Source organism: Callospermophilus lateralis, chromosome 1, assembly GCF_048772815.1.
Source record: "Callospermophilus lateralis isolate mCalLat2 chromosome 1, mCalLat2.hap1, whole genome shotgun sequence".
Classification (NCBI taxonomy): Eukaryota; Metazoa; Chordata; class Mammalia; order Rodentia; family Sciuridae; genus Callospermophilus; species Callospermophilus lateralis.
In genome coordinates, this window is record NC_135305.1 from 117,391,991 (window position 1) to 117,407,711 (window position 15,721).

Here is a 15,721-nt window from a genome sequence, read left to right on the forward strand (position 1 = left end):
GGCGGGGCTCTCACCCCACTCATAACACTTTTTGTAGTTGCCAATCTTAAACCTGGGGATCTCCTCTGAGGATCTCTTTTTTTTTCTTTTGCTTGCTTTTTTCTTTCTTTGGTACCAGGGATCGAACTCAGATGCTTAGCCACTGAGCCACATCCCTGGCCCTTTTTATTTTGAGACAGGTTCTCACTAAGTTGCTTAGAGCCTCACTAAATTGCTGAGGCTGGCTTTGAACTTGCAATCCTCTTGTCTCAGCCTCCGGAGTTGCTGGGATGACAGGCGTTCGCCACTGTGCCAAGGATTTTATTGGCACCAATGTGGAAACCATTCATGTGGTCTAATGGTTAAACTGAGTCTCTAAGCGGGGCAGCATGCCTCCAAGCACCGTTCTGGATGTTTCCTGAGCTGTTTTCCTTGAGTGGGTCCCCTCAAGATCTGAAAGGGGAAAGCAACAGTTCCTCTAAGGAGACCTGACTCTAAAACATTCTGAAAAACATGAGAAGTGGCTTGCTCAAATTCTTTAAGTCAGGAGGCTCATGGGAAACCTGAACACTAACAGGTGGCTGGGCGGCACACATGACCAACTGAAGGTGTGAGGGGCTATACGAACAGCAACAGTTAAGGCAAGTAAAGCCAGCAGCTCCCCAGCCCATCTCACCTCCCTCCAGGGATGCAAGTTGGGTCTCCTGAGCTCAGTGGGGAAGAAAAATGGCTCTGTCATTAGGCAGGTCACAGGCAAATGCCTCGAGGAGGAAACAGCCTTCCTGTAGCCTGTCAGGATGGCTAACTCTGAGCCTGATCTCAGTTAATTCAGTAGCTTGCAGGGAGGACACCACCCCCATATCTGCTCTGCATCTCAAACACGCCAAGAGAATTGCGAGACGTGGAGGAATTGCTATTGATTTTCACTTGTGCGGGCTGACCTAACAAAACCAATCCATCAAGGGCCTGTCTGCCTCTGCCTCACACACTCGTCCTAACCACGTGCAAATAAATTGTACTAGCATCCAGGGTGATTCATCAAGGTCCAGCTGGGCCTTGGGTTCAGCCGATGGGCTCCAGGCCAGACTGGGCTAGGATCAAACACCTCACTAGCAAACAGCCCCTGTTGATTTGCCATTCATCAGTGACATTCTCGGAGGCCTGGCAGCTGTTGCCACACTAGGAACTGGCTGGTCATACCTGAGGGGGGCTTTAAGGAACCAGGCCCAAGATCCACTCAGGGCCTGGCAATGACATCCTCAATTGATTCCAACCTCTCAGTTTTAGGGGTCAAACATGAGGCACTGAGTTCTGGTCCAAGTGTCCTTGGACCAGCTGTGAGATGGATATGACATCATCTATGGGGGTCTAGGACGCATAAAGGCCAGTGATCGGACTGGACATCTGTGTCCTATCATTTCTCACTTTCCTCATCTGAACCTACATCCTAGGGCAGAGGTCATTGGACTGAATGAGACAGCAGAAAGGACCCCAGAACTCCATGCGCTCCAGCTCTTCCTTCAAACAGGCAGGGACTGGGGGCTCAGAAGGGTCACACAGCAAGGTGGGCAACACTGGGAGGGGTTAAACTGAGAGCAAGCACAAAAGTCTACGGAGAGAGCACGGGGCATCTGCCCTCTTGCCCTTCAGTTGGCGGCTGTCACTGAAGAATGAGACACGGGGAGTTGCTCATAGGCACATCATGGATCACTGCTTGGAAGGGTCAGAAACTTTATTGGCAGGCCTTTTGTTGTTTCTGAAGATACAGACTTCAGGGAAGTGGAAACTTGCCACACAAGGTCTGGGGAGCTTGCCTGGGGCTCCGTCCCTATCCCTTTCCCACCAGTGCAGCTGGGGAAGGAGACTGCTCACTGGCCCCACAGGTTCCTCCACTGAGGGGTAAGGCACTGTGTGTTCCTTAGGAAGGCGCTCACGGCTGGCTGGTAGATGACAACGAGGTGGCCTTCTCAGGGGCTGCAAAGCTGAGGCTGTTGAGGGGTGGAGTTGAACTTGGTGCCCCGGCAAGGAGATAACTGGGTGAGGAGGCCCTGCTGGCTCTGGCATGGTGGCCTCAGGATGGGATCATGCCCTTGCTTCTTTTGCGGTCGGCCATGGTCCTCCGGTTGTGGTTGGCTCTTGTCGCCTTGTTGGCTTCCTTCTTCCTACGCTCCTGGGTTGTCTCGCGGCTCTGCCCATGACCCCGGGGACCGCCAGCCACTGCTGTGGAGCTGTCATGCCGATACCTGAGGGGACACAACCCATCCCAGGAGAACCCATCGGTCAGAAGTCTGCTGGAAGAACCCATAGCCTACCTCAGAAGTCACCAGGAAAGGACACACCTCTAGGCCAGGCCACCCATGGTCCCAACTTTGGATGGGAGGGAAAATGGAGCCCCAAGAGGCAAGGCTCTGGGGCCTGTGGCCAGCACCACACCTGGGATTTCCTCTTCTCCAAGCCTTGTTTCCAGATGGGCCCACACAGTCAGTAGACTGACTGAAGCCCGCAGGAGAGGAGGGCTTGGAGTGTGTTCCCTCCCTTTTGCATCTAGGGCCACCTGCTACAGATGAGACAACCCTTCTGTTCTACACCCCAGGGTCTTGCTTGGTAGCATCCAAAAACCAAATGTGCTCACAGACATGACCTGGGATCTTTGTGGCCTGACTCAACTGTTGGGATTTGCCCAGAGCTTCATGCTCTGGGGGTCGGGATGGGTGTGAAATCAGAGTGGCTTTGTTTCCTGCTCAAGAACCTTCTGTGGCTCCCACTGCCTTCAGAACAAGATCAAAGTCTTCCCTCCTGTGAGGCCTCCTGTATCGAGAGGGCAGTGCTGTATGAGCTTCAGGATGAGGGGACTGGGACTCTATCCCTGCTTTGGAGGCAGATGCTTGTCTCTTCTGGATAGTTTCCTTACTGAGAAAAAGAGGGGGCTAGACAGAGGAACTTGGGCTGCCTGCTGAACACCCTCTTCCCGACCATACCTGTGCCTTGTGCTTTTACCTTTACAACAAACTCCTCTGTACCCTTTCCACTCTTAAGGGTCCAGTTCAAGTGCTCCTATGTCCCTGTCATGTGTCTCAGCCATAAAGAATGTGTGTCTGTCTGTCTAGGCATACTTGCGCTTTATACTCTGCCCAGCACTAGCTAGCCCTGGACACACTGGGTTCCCATGCTGGTGATACACCTTGCAATATCTGTCAAGTAATGGTCATGAGTTTGAACCCCAAAGTGACCCATTTGAGCTCTTTTTTTTTTTCTTTTTCTTTCTTTTTTAAGAGACAGGGTCTCACTGTTGACAAGGTTGCCAACCCTGACTCCTGGATTCAAATGATCCTCCTGCTGCAGCCTCCTCCCAAGTAGGTGGGACTATAGATGCACACCATTGCTTCATTTTTTTAAAAATATTTTTTTAGTTGTAGATGGACACATGCCTTTATTATTTTTATATGGTGCTGAGGATCAAACCTAGTGCCTCACATGTGAAAGGCACACGCTCTACCACTGAGCCACAATCCCAGCCCCATCCATATTGATCTTTGATTTAACTCCTACTAGCTGTGTGATCTTTGGCAGGTTATTTAACATCTCTGGCCTTGATAACAGTAGCTACTTCCTAGGGTTCTTATGAGAATTAAATTAATACACAAGCAGTACTTTGGGTTGATGTGTGGGTTTCCTGGTGGTCAGTTGGGCCTTCCTCAGATGGATTCCCTCTCATCAGAATTAGGTTCTTGAATGCTCACCCTTTCCTGGCAAGGAAGGCCATGCGCCTGGCTTCTGCCTTCTCCCTCAGCACTGCAGGGTCCTGCACAAAATGGTCAGGCTGCGGAGGGGAGAAGAAACAAAATCTGGAATCATGAACTGTCCCATTTTCCTAAACTGTGCTGGGGAGGTGCTTGAATAAATCTTGTTGATTAGTGTGTGCCAGGCATGGGGATCCCTGGAATGGAGCTGGACTTGCTGCTGTCTGGTGCCTCACTGGGACCCCACTGTCCTTCTTCCTCCCCAGGGAGGGGACAGCTGAAGGAACTGAAGCTCTCTGGACAGGCTGGTGGGGTGGACTAACCATAGCTAAGAGAATGACAGTGACAAATGAGAGCAAGGAGACAAGGCCATGCAGGGGCATGGAAGCCAAGACAGCCCCTGGTGGGTGACCAGCTTGTCCTGGGAGCTGGAGGTCTGGCCTCACCTGAGTGCCAGCAGCAGGGTGCTATGCAAGAGCCTGCTCCCCAGGACTTCTTTTGGTTTTGGTACTGGGGATTTGACACAGGGGTGCTTTACCATTGACTCACATCCCCAGCCCCTTTAATTTTTTAGTTTGAGATAGAGTCTCACTAAGTTGCTGAGGCTGGCCTTGAACTTGCAATCCTCCTGCCTCAGCCTTCCAAGTTGCCGGGATTACAGGGATGTGCCACACACTCCTAAATTCTCTAGAACTTCTAGGAGAACAAGAAGCCTGGGACCAGTGCAGGGGAAAATGTGACCTAAGGACCATAGGACCACAGGCAGACTTTGGTGGCCAGAGTTTTGTTTTCTTTTTTAAATCCAAACCCAACCAAGTAGAATTAGTAGTATAAAAACTGGGAGATTTTTCATAAAAATATGGGCTGACCCCTGGGCTGCTATTCTTGCCAGGCCCCGCTACTCAGTGACACTGGTAACCCGGCCACAGAAGCATCTGAATTTGTCATCTTGCTGGGAGGGTAATAAGGGCTCCAGGGTCCCTGGCTGATGCCCCATTCAACCTGAGCAGAGCTGCTTTTATCTGTTTTATATGCTGAAGTTCTAGCTAAGATTCGATTGAAGAAAAGTTTAGCTGCTAGAAAACAGAGCTTTGAAACCCACTGGTCCAGATGATCTCCAAGGGTCCCTGGGCTCTAACACTTCTCAAATCTTAAGAATTGCCACCCCAGGCACAGTGGCTGACAGCATCTTTTCTCCTAGCCCCCAGGCTTGTGGGCCTAATGACCCTGGGCAGCTCAAAGGCCCAGCCTCTAATCTCTCCCCTGGGCCCTAACTGGCAAATTCTAAGAGGCAAGCTCTAAGCCAGCAGCTCTCTAAGCAGACAGCCAGGGCTCAAAGGACCCCCCTCCCTGTGATGCTGGGGCTGCCTCAGGGACAGATGCAGGGAGCCTGGAGGGACACAGAGCTCCTGATTCATTCTTCAGAACTGCACCCTCCTCTTCATCCACCACCCACACCTGTCACCTGCCAAGGAGGTACCTTGGGAGCCTCTTCTTCAGCTTCCTCCTCCTCTTCATCCTCCTCTTCCTCCTGCCCTTCTCCAGACACTTTAGTCCTCAGTACCTGAGGGATGGTGAAGGGCCTGAGGGTGTGGAGAGAAAGCAAGACAAAGACTAGATTAGACCTGGAGGGAGGGCTCCGGGAGAGGGGATCTGGCTGGGGCGAGGAAGCCACTGGGAGATGATCAGCTCAGGAAGCTAGGAAATCCCAGAGGGCTTTTCGAGTTAGCTTTTGCACCAGTCCCAAATTCTTTTTTATTTTCTTTTTCTTTTTTTTTTTTTAAAGAGAGAGAGAGAGAGAGAGAGAGAGAGAGAGAGAGAGAGAGAGAGAGAGAGAGAGAGAATTTTATTATTTATTTCTTAGTTCTCGGCGGACACAGCATCTTTGTTTGTACGTGGTGCTGAGGATTGAACCCGGGCCGCACGCATGCCAGGCGAGCGCGCTACCGCTTGAGCCACATCCCCAGCCCAGTCCCAAATTCTTTGAGGTACCAGGTTTGACACCAGGGATTAGGGGGAGACTGAGCTGGGGCCTGGGGCTGTCCAGGGAAGCTCTGCTTTGATCTGTATTGAGGAAACTCTGCAAGATTCCACTGGGAAATGTTTTTTTGTACTTTAAAAAGAAAAATGCAAAACTACTTCCTGAGCCCAAATAAATGCTGCCCCACTAGGGTGAAGAAGCGCTGGACTAGGAGTCTGGAAGCCTGGGTGTGGGCCCGGCTCTTCCCTGACTCGCTCACACACCCAGGCCTTGTTGTCCTCATCTGTATAAACAGAAGGCTCAGAGCCCCCGTTATCCCCCAAGGCCAGAGCGCCTTTCTTCCCCTGGAATGCCACCACCTTGTGGCCTCACCTGCGGCTGATGAGCTCATCATCTGAGTCTACGTCGTTGGCGCCCACCTGGTTGCCATCATAGGTGTCATCGTACTCGTCCTCATAGTCATCACCACGGTAGTCACCTGGCTGTAGTGGCACCTGCAATGGCAGATACAGCTCAGGGGCTGGCTGGACCTCCCGTGCCAAGTAGAGGCCTGGCTCAGGCACCCACCTCTTCCACCACCACGCTGTATTGCTCGTAGCGATGCCGCTGGGACACCACCTCCCGCTTGTCGTTCAGCAGGCTCCGTGTGTTCCCCTCCTTCCTGGGCCAAGGAAATGGCAGGGAGAAAGGATTAAAAACATCAGGCTTCTAAGCTTTGGGTTCAATGGGTCCAGAGAGACTGGGGATCACTTCTACACCCATCAGATTGGCCCACAATGAGGCTTGTGCTGTCCTGTACCGGGAGGTGCTGGTACCTACAGGTACCTGCATGAAGGGGCCCAGCCCCTCTGCAAGACATTTCACGAACTATTAAATTTAATACATGTACACAGTTCAACCAGGAAATTCCCTTTCAAGCTGTCTACCCTAGAGCAACACTGGCTGCATGACAGGAGTTTTCTTTATAACATTGGCTGGTAACATTAAGAAACGGAAAGAGACTAATATCTATCATGAGTGAAATGGCCAAATGAACTGTCTCATCTGTCTTATAGATTGGCCATGTGTACTTCTCAAGAATGACGTGGATTTACTTGTTGTGATGGGGAAAGATTTATTGCCAAGGAAAAAAGCAAATTATAGAAAAACACACCCAGAATGATCCCAAAAGCAAAGGTACCCCATTTCGTTTCTGTGGGTATATGTTGATGTATGTGAATGCAGAGGGCCAGTAGCAAATGGTGACCCTAGGATGGCTTGGAGTCTTTGAACTTTTAAAATAAGCAAGAAAGAATTAAGGTTACGTAGGGCTTTCTTGGTGAATGTACAGGAGCCCTAGGAACGTTTGGGGTGTGGAGAAAAGAGGCATCCTGGTCTCCTCCTCTCACCCCTGCTTCACTAGAGCAAGTCTTCTATGTTCCTGTTCCACAGGTCCAGCTTCTATAGGAGAATTCACTAGAAGCCAGGCCTGGTGGCATACACCTATAATTCCAGCTACTCGGAAGGCTAAGACAGGAGGATCGCAAGTTCAAGCCAGCCTTGGCAACTTAGGGAGACCCTCAAAACAAAAAATAAAAAGGCCTGGGGTACAGCTTATTAGTAGAATGTCCCTGCATTCAATCCCCACTATCACAAAAGAAAAAAAAAAAAAAGAATTCACTGAAAAAAAAATTCTGGAAGTCCAAATTCCATCACATCACAGGCAAGGAAACTTGGGTGAAGTGGAGGAAGAAGGGGGTGTTCTTGGGGTCACAGTGAGCTGTAGTGCAGCCCTTAGATGGGACTCAAGTCTCTTGACCACAGTTTTGCAAACCTGTAGAAAAACTTGGCTTGTCAGACACATACCCAGGCCTGTGGAATGTAGTTTCTAGCACTGCAGGGGAAAATCAATACGAGATGTCAGGCAAGAAAATCCAGCTTAGCTATGAAATCGGGACTCTGGAATGTATCAAAGGTAATGGGAGAAAAAAGGGAAGAGACACAAATTGTATGCTGCTTCCACAAAAATCTTTTCTTAACTGGCTTTTGGGACCGGGAGGAGCTGGCACCTGAGTCTGTGGGGCTATCTGCCTAGGACAAGGGCCTGGGGCAGTTCAGTGTTGTGGTCCCAGTGTGGCAGGCTAAGCTTTGCTTCTCTGCAAGTCTTTACTAAGGCCTTACTACATGTCAGGCAAGGTACTGAGGCTGAATGGGGAAGAGATTCAGAAATGCGTAAGATGGAGCTGCTGCCCTCACACTACAGTGGGGGTGACAGGCAAAGAATAACCAACACAAAACGTGCTGAATGACACAGAATGGAATGGAAACAGGAGAAATGAACTCTGGCTTGGAGGCTTAATGGGTCTGGGGGAAGAGGTAATGAGGCTCTCTGGTAGGAAGGGTAGATTGGACCAGGAGCCCCAGGGTATGGTGGAAAAGACAGTGCATTTGATTTGGATCAGGGAGAGATCTTGGTTCATAGAAATCTTTCACAGTCACCAAGGAAGAGGGTCTGTGTCCGTGGCTCTAGCCTTCTATCTGGCTCTCTTCACCAAGTTGGAAAACAGAGAGGAAGTGAAAGGGGCCCCAGCTTGTCCAGGCGGCTAGTGCCACTGGCAAGAACATATCCATGGGGCTGGGGATGTGGCTCAAGCGATAGCGCGCTCGCCTGGCATGCATGGGGTGCTGGGTTCGATCCTCAGCACCACATAAAAATAAAATAAAGATGTTCTGTCTACCAAAAACTAAAAAATAAATATTAAAAAAATTCTAAAAAAAAAAAAAAAAAAAAAAAAGAACACATCCATGAATTCAGCACATGCTTCCTGAGGGACTGCCAAGCTGCCAGGATTTCTGCTGGGCCAGGGACCAAAATAAAGGCAAAGGTCACTGTCATTTCTGCCACACTCTGGTTGGTCCATCCACTCCTGGTTCTGGGCAGTGGGGCCATTCTTTTGTACTGGGTGGCCTCTGGTGACATGGCTGCCTGACAGGACCAGAAAGAAGCCTGACAACCTGCTGGGCCCTGGAAAAGAACACAGGTAAGGACAGTGGTACCTGAGTAACCTGTCTGAGGAAGTGGGGCTTTGGCCCCATGAACTCTTTTGGAGCTAGAAAGGAAAAGAAAAATAAAATAAAGAAAAATAAAAATCTGAGAAAAGATTAGTCTAGAAATACAGGCAGCAATGGCTCTGGAGCAAGTTACCCAGTTGGCTACAAGATCACAATGAGTGCAGGAACCCTGGCTCCCCTGAAACCCAGTTAAGACCTTGTCCCTCATCTCCTCACCCTTGTTCTTCAAGGCCCATCTCAAATTGTTCCTTAGGGACCTACAGAGACAAAAAAACCCTCATTTTTCAGTTGAGGTGTTAGGGGATCCAGAGAGGCACAACAACCTTTCCAAGGTCACACAGCTTTTAACAGCACAGGGCTTAGGGCACGCTTATAACCCCAGCGGCTCAGGAGGCTGAGGCAGGAGGATTTTGAAAGCCAGCTTTAGCAAAAGCAAGGCACTAAGCAATTCAGTGAGGCTCTGTCTCTGTACAAAATACAAAATAGGGCTGGGAACGTGGCTCAGTGGTTGAGTGCCCCTGAGTTCAATCCCTGGTACCCCTGTCCCCCCAAAAAATTCTAATAGCACTGGGCTGACACAGGTCTCCTGACTAAGGCCTGCTCTGTACTTCCTGAGCTGCATGACCAAGCTCAAGTCTCCTACCTCCCTAAACCTCAGTTCCGTCTCCAGCACCCACTTCTCAGAGTTGAAATAAGATTATGTACAAAAATGAACAAAGTGAACCCTGCTTCTTTACTACAGGGTATATCAGGGCCTTTAAATGTTAACCTGCTCTATGATTCTTCCAGAGGTAGAGAGAACATACATTTTTGACCACAGAACCAAAAATGAGGGAAAAGACTTGTTATCTTCTAGGGCACCATGGAACACTCCAAGGGAATTAGTTAGTTGGCTTCCTTCCTTCATTGGCTTTGATACACCTGCAACACAGTTGCTTTGTGTCTACCCAGCAGCCACCCTTCACCTCAGTCACACCCCTATAGACCCTCATTTTTTTTAGGCCTTTCCACCATGGCACACCATGTTAGAGCCCTATGATTCAGTTCTCCTGATGAGATAGAAATTTCTAGGCAAGGTTTTCTATTTTCTTTTCTTTAATATTTATTTTTTAGTTCTAGGTGGACACAATATCTTTATTTTATTTATTTTTTAATGTGGTGCTGAGGATTGAACCCAGTGCTTAGCGCGCTACCACTTGAGCTGCATCCCGAGCCCCAAGGTTTTCTATTTTCTAAGAGAGATAGAAACACACTGGTCTGGAGTTCCTCTTAGCATTAACATTTCAGGAAGCCTCAGTAAAATAGCTGCAGCCCCACTGCAGCCTCAAGAGACCAATGTAACCACCAAAAGGAAGCCTCAAAACACAGAACTGATGTGTCCTGGACCATGCTGCCACAGCACAGGTGAACCACGCCCACATGGTCCTGTTTCGCAGCTCCTTGTCATGCAAGGGAATGGGTCTCCTTACTACCTAAGCCTTTGAGTGCACCCTACAGGATCCAACAACACACCTGAGTGTGATCTGCCTTGTGCTACTTAATTTTTCAAGGGCTCTGGAGGGTGGGGCCATGAGCCAGCTGCCCTGCCCTGATTAACACAGATGTCCCTGCTGAACTTCCAGTGTACCCCATCCCAGGCCCTTCCCACTCGCACCTGCTTGTTTAATGGTCTGTCTTTCCCACGGTTTCTGCCCTTTAAGGGCAAGGCCCAGGAGGCTGGCTCACCTTGTTTCTCTTGTGTTTAGCACAGGATCTGGTGCTAGTAAATCGCTTAATAAATATTTGCTGAATGAATAAATAAATAATGACTACATGAATGGAGGCTTTGCCTCTTTGCAATCCACAGCCCCTGGATTACCTAGCACAGTGGGTTCAGTGAACACAGGCCACCCAGTCTCTGCCTGACAGCCTTGAGTACCTCAGGATCAGAGGCAGTGACCTCCAGACACGTGACTGCCTCAGCACCAGCCCTTCTGGTAACCCTGAAAGCTGGAACCAACCCCTTGGCAAATGCTTGTGGGTGATCTACAACCTAGGTGTGGTGAGGTAGGTTGATTCTGGGAAAACCCACAGATCAAAGACAAGGGAAAAGGCCAGGTCCAGCAATGCCTAAGTTCTGTGGGGGTCCTACCAATCAGGTTCCCTGGGTTGGACTAGGGGCTAGCCTTCCATCAGTTTGGGGGACACCTGTCTCTACTCTCCCGTAGCAGGAGCTGCTGAGGGTCATGCTGGCTTGGCACAGTGGCTAGTGAGACATCTCTGGTGGGGATCTGGGGATGTTGCAATGTGTGTGACTAAGCAGTTTGCAAGTGCTTCCTGTCCAGCCGGCCAGGTGGCTTAAAGATGCCCTGAGCCTGCTCCTTAAACCTTTGGCCAGCCAAGCTTCCAGCACTGGACAGCCCAAGGAAGGGGGCACAGCACAGGATTCTGACCAAATCAACAGCCTCAAGAACACAGCTAGGGGGCTGGGGATGTGGCTCAAGCGGTAGCGCGCTTGCCTGGCATGCGTGCGGCCCGGGTTCGATCCTCAGCACCACATACAAACAAAGATGTTGTGTCTGCCGAGAACTAAAAAAATAAATATTTAAAAAAAAAAAAAAAGAACACAGCTAGTCTCCTCCCTCTCTGAACCATCCATCCCATCATTATGACAGGGGAAAAGGCAGGCAGCATTTGTCCAGAGGTTTCCAGATTTCTGAGTTCCATGGACCAACACCACTTCAGAACTCTCAGGGAATAGTATAGTGTTGCAATGTCTCACTTTGCCGTTCTCAACTTGGCTGTGTACTCTCCACCATCACCACTGATTCTGGTTTCCTCCAGTGGGTCACCATTCCAAAGCCAGGTGATCTTTTCAAAGCATAAAACACATTAGTGGATGGGAGCCTCACCATGCTCACAATAGCCCTGGGGCCACTGTCCCTGTTGTTCAGTCTGCTTGGAGAGCTTCTCCCGTCCTTCGCAGAACTCAACCCTCAGATCCTTTAGCTTTCTGTCCCATGTCATTTTCTCAACTCTTCCTGTCCAGGTTGAAGCCCCCACTAAAAGCACAGAAGTTTGTGCATATCCACCTGATAGCCCTTGTTCTATCTGCAATGTGACATTTCTTGTTTGACAAGCTGATTAATGCAAACTCCATGTGGGCATGGGCCATATCTGTTTCGCTCCCCACTACAGTTCCAGAAACTAATTAATCCAGGGCCTAGAATGCTGTAAGTACCCAGCAAATATTTGTTAAATGAATCAATAGGCATGAATGGACTTTTCAGTGCTGAAAAAGTAGGATGGGTATATACTAAAAATAAATAGAAAAGGCCTTAAAATGGAATATGTTCACCTCAGAAAAGCTCATTCAGTGCAAATCCTCAATTTTCTCATTTTGTCACAGCCTGGGGAATATCAGGTCAAAGAGTAGCTTCTGGGAAGCACTGTCCAATTCTACCACCCAGAATGTCAATGGTCAATATATCAAAAGATACAATAAGAAAGGAAGAGAGGGACACATTTGGCCCATCTGTCCTTTTGCTATTAACAGGGATTCACCAACAATCTTTCTGCACAGTCAGAACCTGAAACATAGTCATTAGAGAACCTGTTCCTGCCTACTGGGAGTGCCCAGGACCAGGCTTTAAAGGGACCCCTGAGCCCACACCCCAGAGGCCAGTTCTGTAAAGATGGGCTCTTTTGTTTCTTCGGCTTCCCTAGGACCCAAGGCACTCACCTCCTGCCCTTGTGCACTCGGCTCAGGTCCACTGAGTCCCTGCTGAACACATCAAACTCATCGTTCTGGAAGATGTTGTGACGAGACGTCAGCAGGGGAGTGGGGTCTGGATTCACCTGTCTGGGGGTATAGGACAGAAACCCATTTAGGGGATCCTGTGTACCTGGGTCCTATTCCCCACTGCCATTCTATCCATCAGATTTTTCACTCCCTTCAATAGCCACACCTAGGAAACAAGCTGAAAACCTTTAACAGGGAGACAAGGCCCTGCCCCATCTGGGCCTGCCTGAGAACACAGCCACCCTGCAAATGAAGCTCCCCCTCAGTCCTAAGGGACCACACACAATGATTTTCATTTTATCTCTTAAAAAAGCTCCACCCTCACTGAATGCTCACAATGGCCCTATGAGATAGGGAGTCATAGATTGGTCAACCTCTTTTTTTTTTTTCTTTTTTCTTTTTTGGTACTGGAGATTAAACCCAGGGTTCTATGCATGCTAAGCACATGCTCTGCCACCGAGTTATACCCTAGCTCTTTGTGCCTCAGCACCCTCATCTGTAAAATGGGGGCCAAGGAATCTGAGAAACTTGACCAAAGGCACAGAGCTAACTTCACTCTTTCATTCAGTAAACATTATTTGTTCATGGAAGAACCACTCAGTGATGCTCTTAACAGTGGGCCAAAGTCCGAAAGGATAGGGGTGATGGATATGAGAAGAGCTTTGGTCATCTTCTTTTGGAAATTTACTGGTAAGGTGGTAAGGACAGGACAGGTTAGGAACTTAGGAACTCTAAAGGGCTTGGCCACCCTTCTGTTACATCTCATGTCTGTAATCCATCTTCCCACAACACACAGCAGGGACATCCAAGTGTGCACTGAGAACTTTCTGGGGGCCTTGGGTTTTATGTTTCCCCAAAGAGGATTCCCAAAGAGGATAATTTAACATTAATTAAATTGTTGGGAAACTCTGCTGTGGGGAAGAGAGAACAAGATGAGTCCTGGGGCACCAGGGAAGAAAGAGTAGGAGGCAGAGAAAAATGCCCCAGCCCTGAGGCAGGTAGGCCCTGGGGCCTCCTCCCACCTGTCTCTCCTACCTGTCTAGGCTACGGTCCAGTTGGCTGAGGGCAGGGGCCAGCCGCTCCTCCAGGATGTTGTTGATCACCTGCTCTGGGTCATAGGAGTAATGTTCTAGGCAGGCCAGGATGAAGCCTTCCCCAAGGTCTGGCAGCAGGTCCTTCACTTGAGAGATGAGTGAGTCCAGCTCCACGCCACTCACGGCAGGGCCCGGGGCAGCGGCTGCACCCATGCACTGTAGTAAGAGCCAGAGTGAGGGAAGGGAAGGTGAAGCCCAAGGGTGACAGCGCGACAGACCCCAAACAGCACTGTGGGATCTTGATCTTAACTGAGTGACTCAAGTCTCTCTGAGATTCCATTTCCTCCTCGATGAAAGTGGGACTCTTAAGATTTACTGGCTGAGCTATTTCTAACTCTGTGGATTTGGGTAGGTACTTCCTTCTTTGAACCTGTTTCCTCTTTATAAAGCAACATACTACGACTCACCTCATGGGGTTGTTTCAAATGGTTCAAAGAGATAATGCTCATAAACCTGGTGTAGACAAGGGATTCTATAAATGTGTTCTACTAAAGATCCTTTACCAATTCTTTTTTTTTGGTGGCGGGGTACTGGGGATTGAACTCAGGGGCACTCGACCACTGAGCCACACCCCCAGCCCTGTCTTGTATCTTATTTAGAGACAGGGTCTCATTAAGTTGCTTAGTACCTTATGCCTCCTGAGCCACTGTGATTATAGGTATGTGCCACTGTGCCTGGCTCTTTACCAACTCTTAACAAGATGAATGATATTGCAAGGAAATAGCAACCACCAGGCAAGGTTTGTGGAGTTTTCCTTTTTAATTATGTTCTTTACAATAAGGGGGATTCATTTTATATACTATTCAATGTGGAAAAAAGTCTTTTTATAGTGTGGCTCAGTAGTTAGCATTTGGCTAGCATGTATAAGGCCCTGAGTCTAATCTCCAGCACCACAAAATAAATAAATAATAATATAGATCCTCCATGACTCAGATAAAAAGACAAATGGGGAAAAGGATGGGAAAAGGTAGAGGGGGCTGCGATTCTCCAAGGCTCTGGGAGAATCATGGAGCATGGGGCCTCACAGGAAGAAGAGCCTCAGTTATTAATGGGCACCAATGTCCAATTGGGCTCAAATATGGGCACTGCATCTATCCCCACCTTACAGATGAGGAACTGAGGCTCAACAGGAGTGACAGGCCCAAAGCTACTCATCTGGTGAGTGGCAGAATAGGTTACAATCCGAGCAACCTGACCTGAGTTTATATGGTCTCCATCCCTACATCATGCTATGTTGCAGACAACGTACGGGGGAGAGTTTTGGAAAAGCCTGGAGAGGAAACACTAGATCTAAAGCCTCCAAACTTGTTCAGTAGAGCCCTGTGGTTCCATGGAGGAGCTTTCAAGGATACCATGGGTGGGACCAGGCAGCAAAGGAGCTCTACTTTTACCTGTATGAGGGACAGCTTGGGAAAGCATTTCACATGGATAAAACTTCATCTCTTCATTTTATAGAGGGGAAATCGAGACTTCACTGGCTGAAGTGACTTGCTGTCTCTTCATACTCACTCTAGCCTAGTCTCAGCTTTGGACTCCCTAAAGGCAGAACAGAACTGACGGCAAACTAGAGGCTATCAATCCCAGAAGAAACCTTTTCCCTGAGTGCAGGAATAAAGAAGGAGGTTGGCCCATGCCCTACCCTCAGACAGACCAAGGGGGGCCAGGAAGCAGTGTATAGCACCTCCCCAAGACATATACCTCCACTTCCTCTGAGTTCTCTGGATGTAATGGTGTTTGACTGATTGCCTCTGCTGTTACCGTGACCCCATTAGAATCCCCGTTAGGATCTTCGGCCACTGATGGGTCTTTAGTGTTCATTGCTTTCCTTCTGTCCACCCCTTCCCAAGCGCTCTCCACTGCCTGGAGAATGTAGGCAGTCCGTGTCTCATCCCTGTAAGGCTGTGTTAAGGGCTCTCTTTCTTGGGTCCCATGTCCTTCTCAGCTTTCCCAACTCTGAGGCAGGCAGATTTCTCAGTCTCTCCCCAGGATTCAACCATGTAGCTCTTGCCAGGGGCTTTTGGGGCTGAGCCAGTGGATGTCACTGGTACCTGGGCTGTGTCGGCACTGGGTCAGACAGACCACAGTCATGCTGGTC

The 15,721-nt window shown here is 49.2% G+C and overlaps 1 protein-coding gene across 5 annotated transcripts in view; it reads right to left on the reverse strand.

The window, feature by feature from the left end:
• Positions 1-1,693: 1,693 nt before the first annotated feature.
• The window catches only part of Ascc2 (activating signal cointegrator 1 complex subunit 2), a 43,575-nt gene continuing 29,547 nt past the window's right edge, over positions 1,694-15,721 (reverse strand). For 4 of the 5 annotated variants that reach the window (XM_076837484.2, XM_076837465.2, XM_076837500.2 and 1 more), the window contains 8 exons: positions 15,325-15,517; positions 13,568-13,782; positions 12,473-12,592; positions 6,268-6,361; positions 6,073-6,194; positions 5,200-5,302; positions 3,720-3,799; positions 1,694-2,222 (listed from right to left, as the gene is read on the reverse strand). In XM_076837484.2, coding sequence (XP_076693599.2) covers positions 2,051-2,222; positions 3,720-3,799; positions 5,200-5,302; positions 6,073-6,194; positions 6,268-6,361; positions 12,473-12,592; positions 13,568-13,782; positions 15,325-15,517 — 1,099 coding nt within the window. In that variant the 3' untranslated portion in view covers positions 1,694-2,050. The remainder of the gene's footprint in view (positions 2,223-3,719; positions 3,800-5,199; positions 5,303-6,072; positions 6,195-6,267; positions 6,362-12,472; positions 12,593-13,567; positions 13,783-15,324; positions 15,518-15,721) is intronic. The other variant, XM_076837475.2, reaches the window with a different exon arrangement.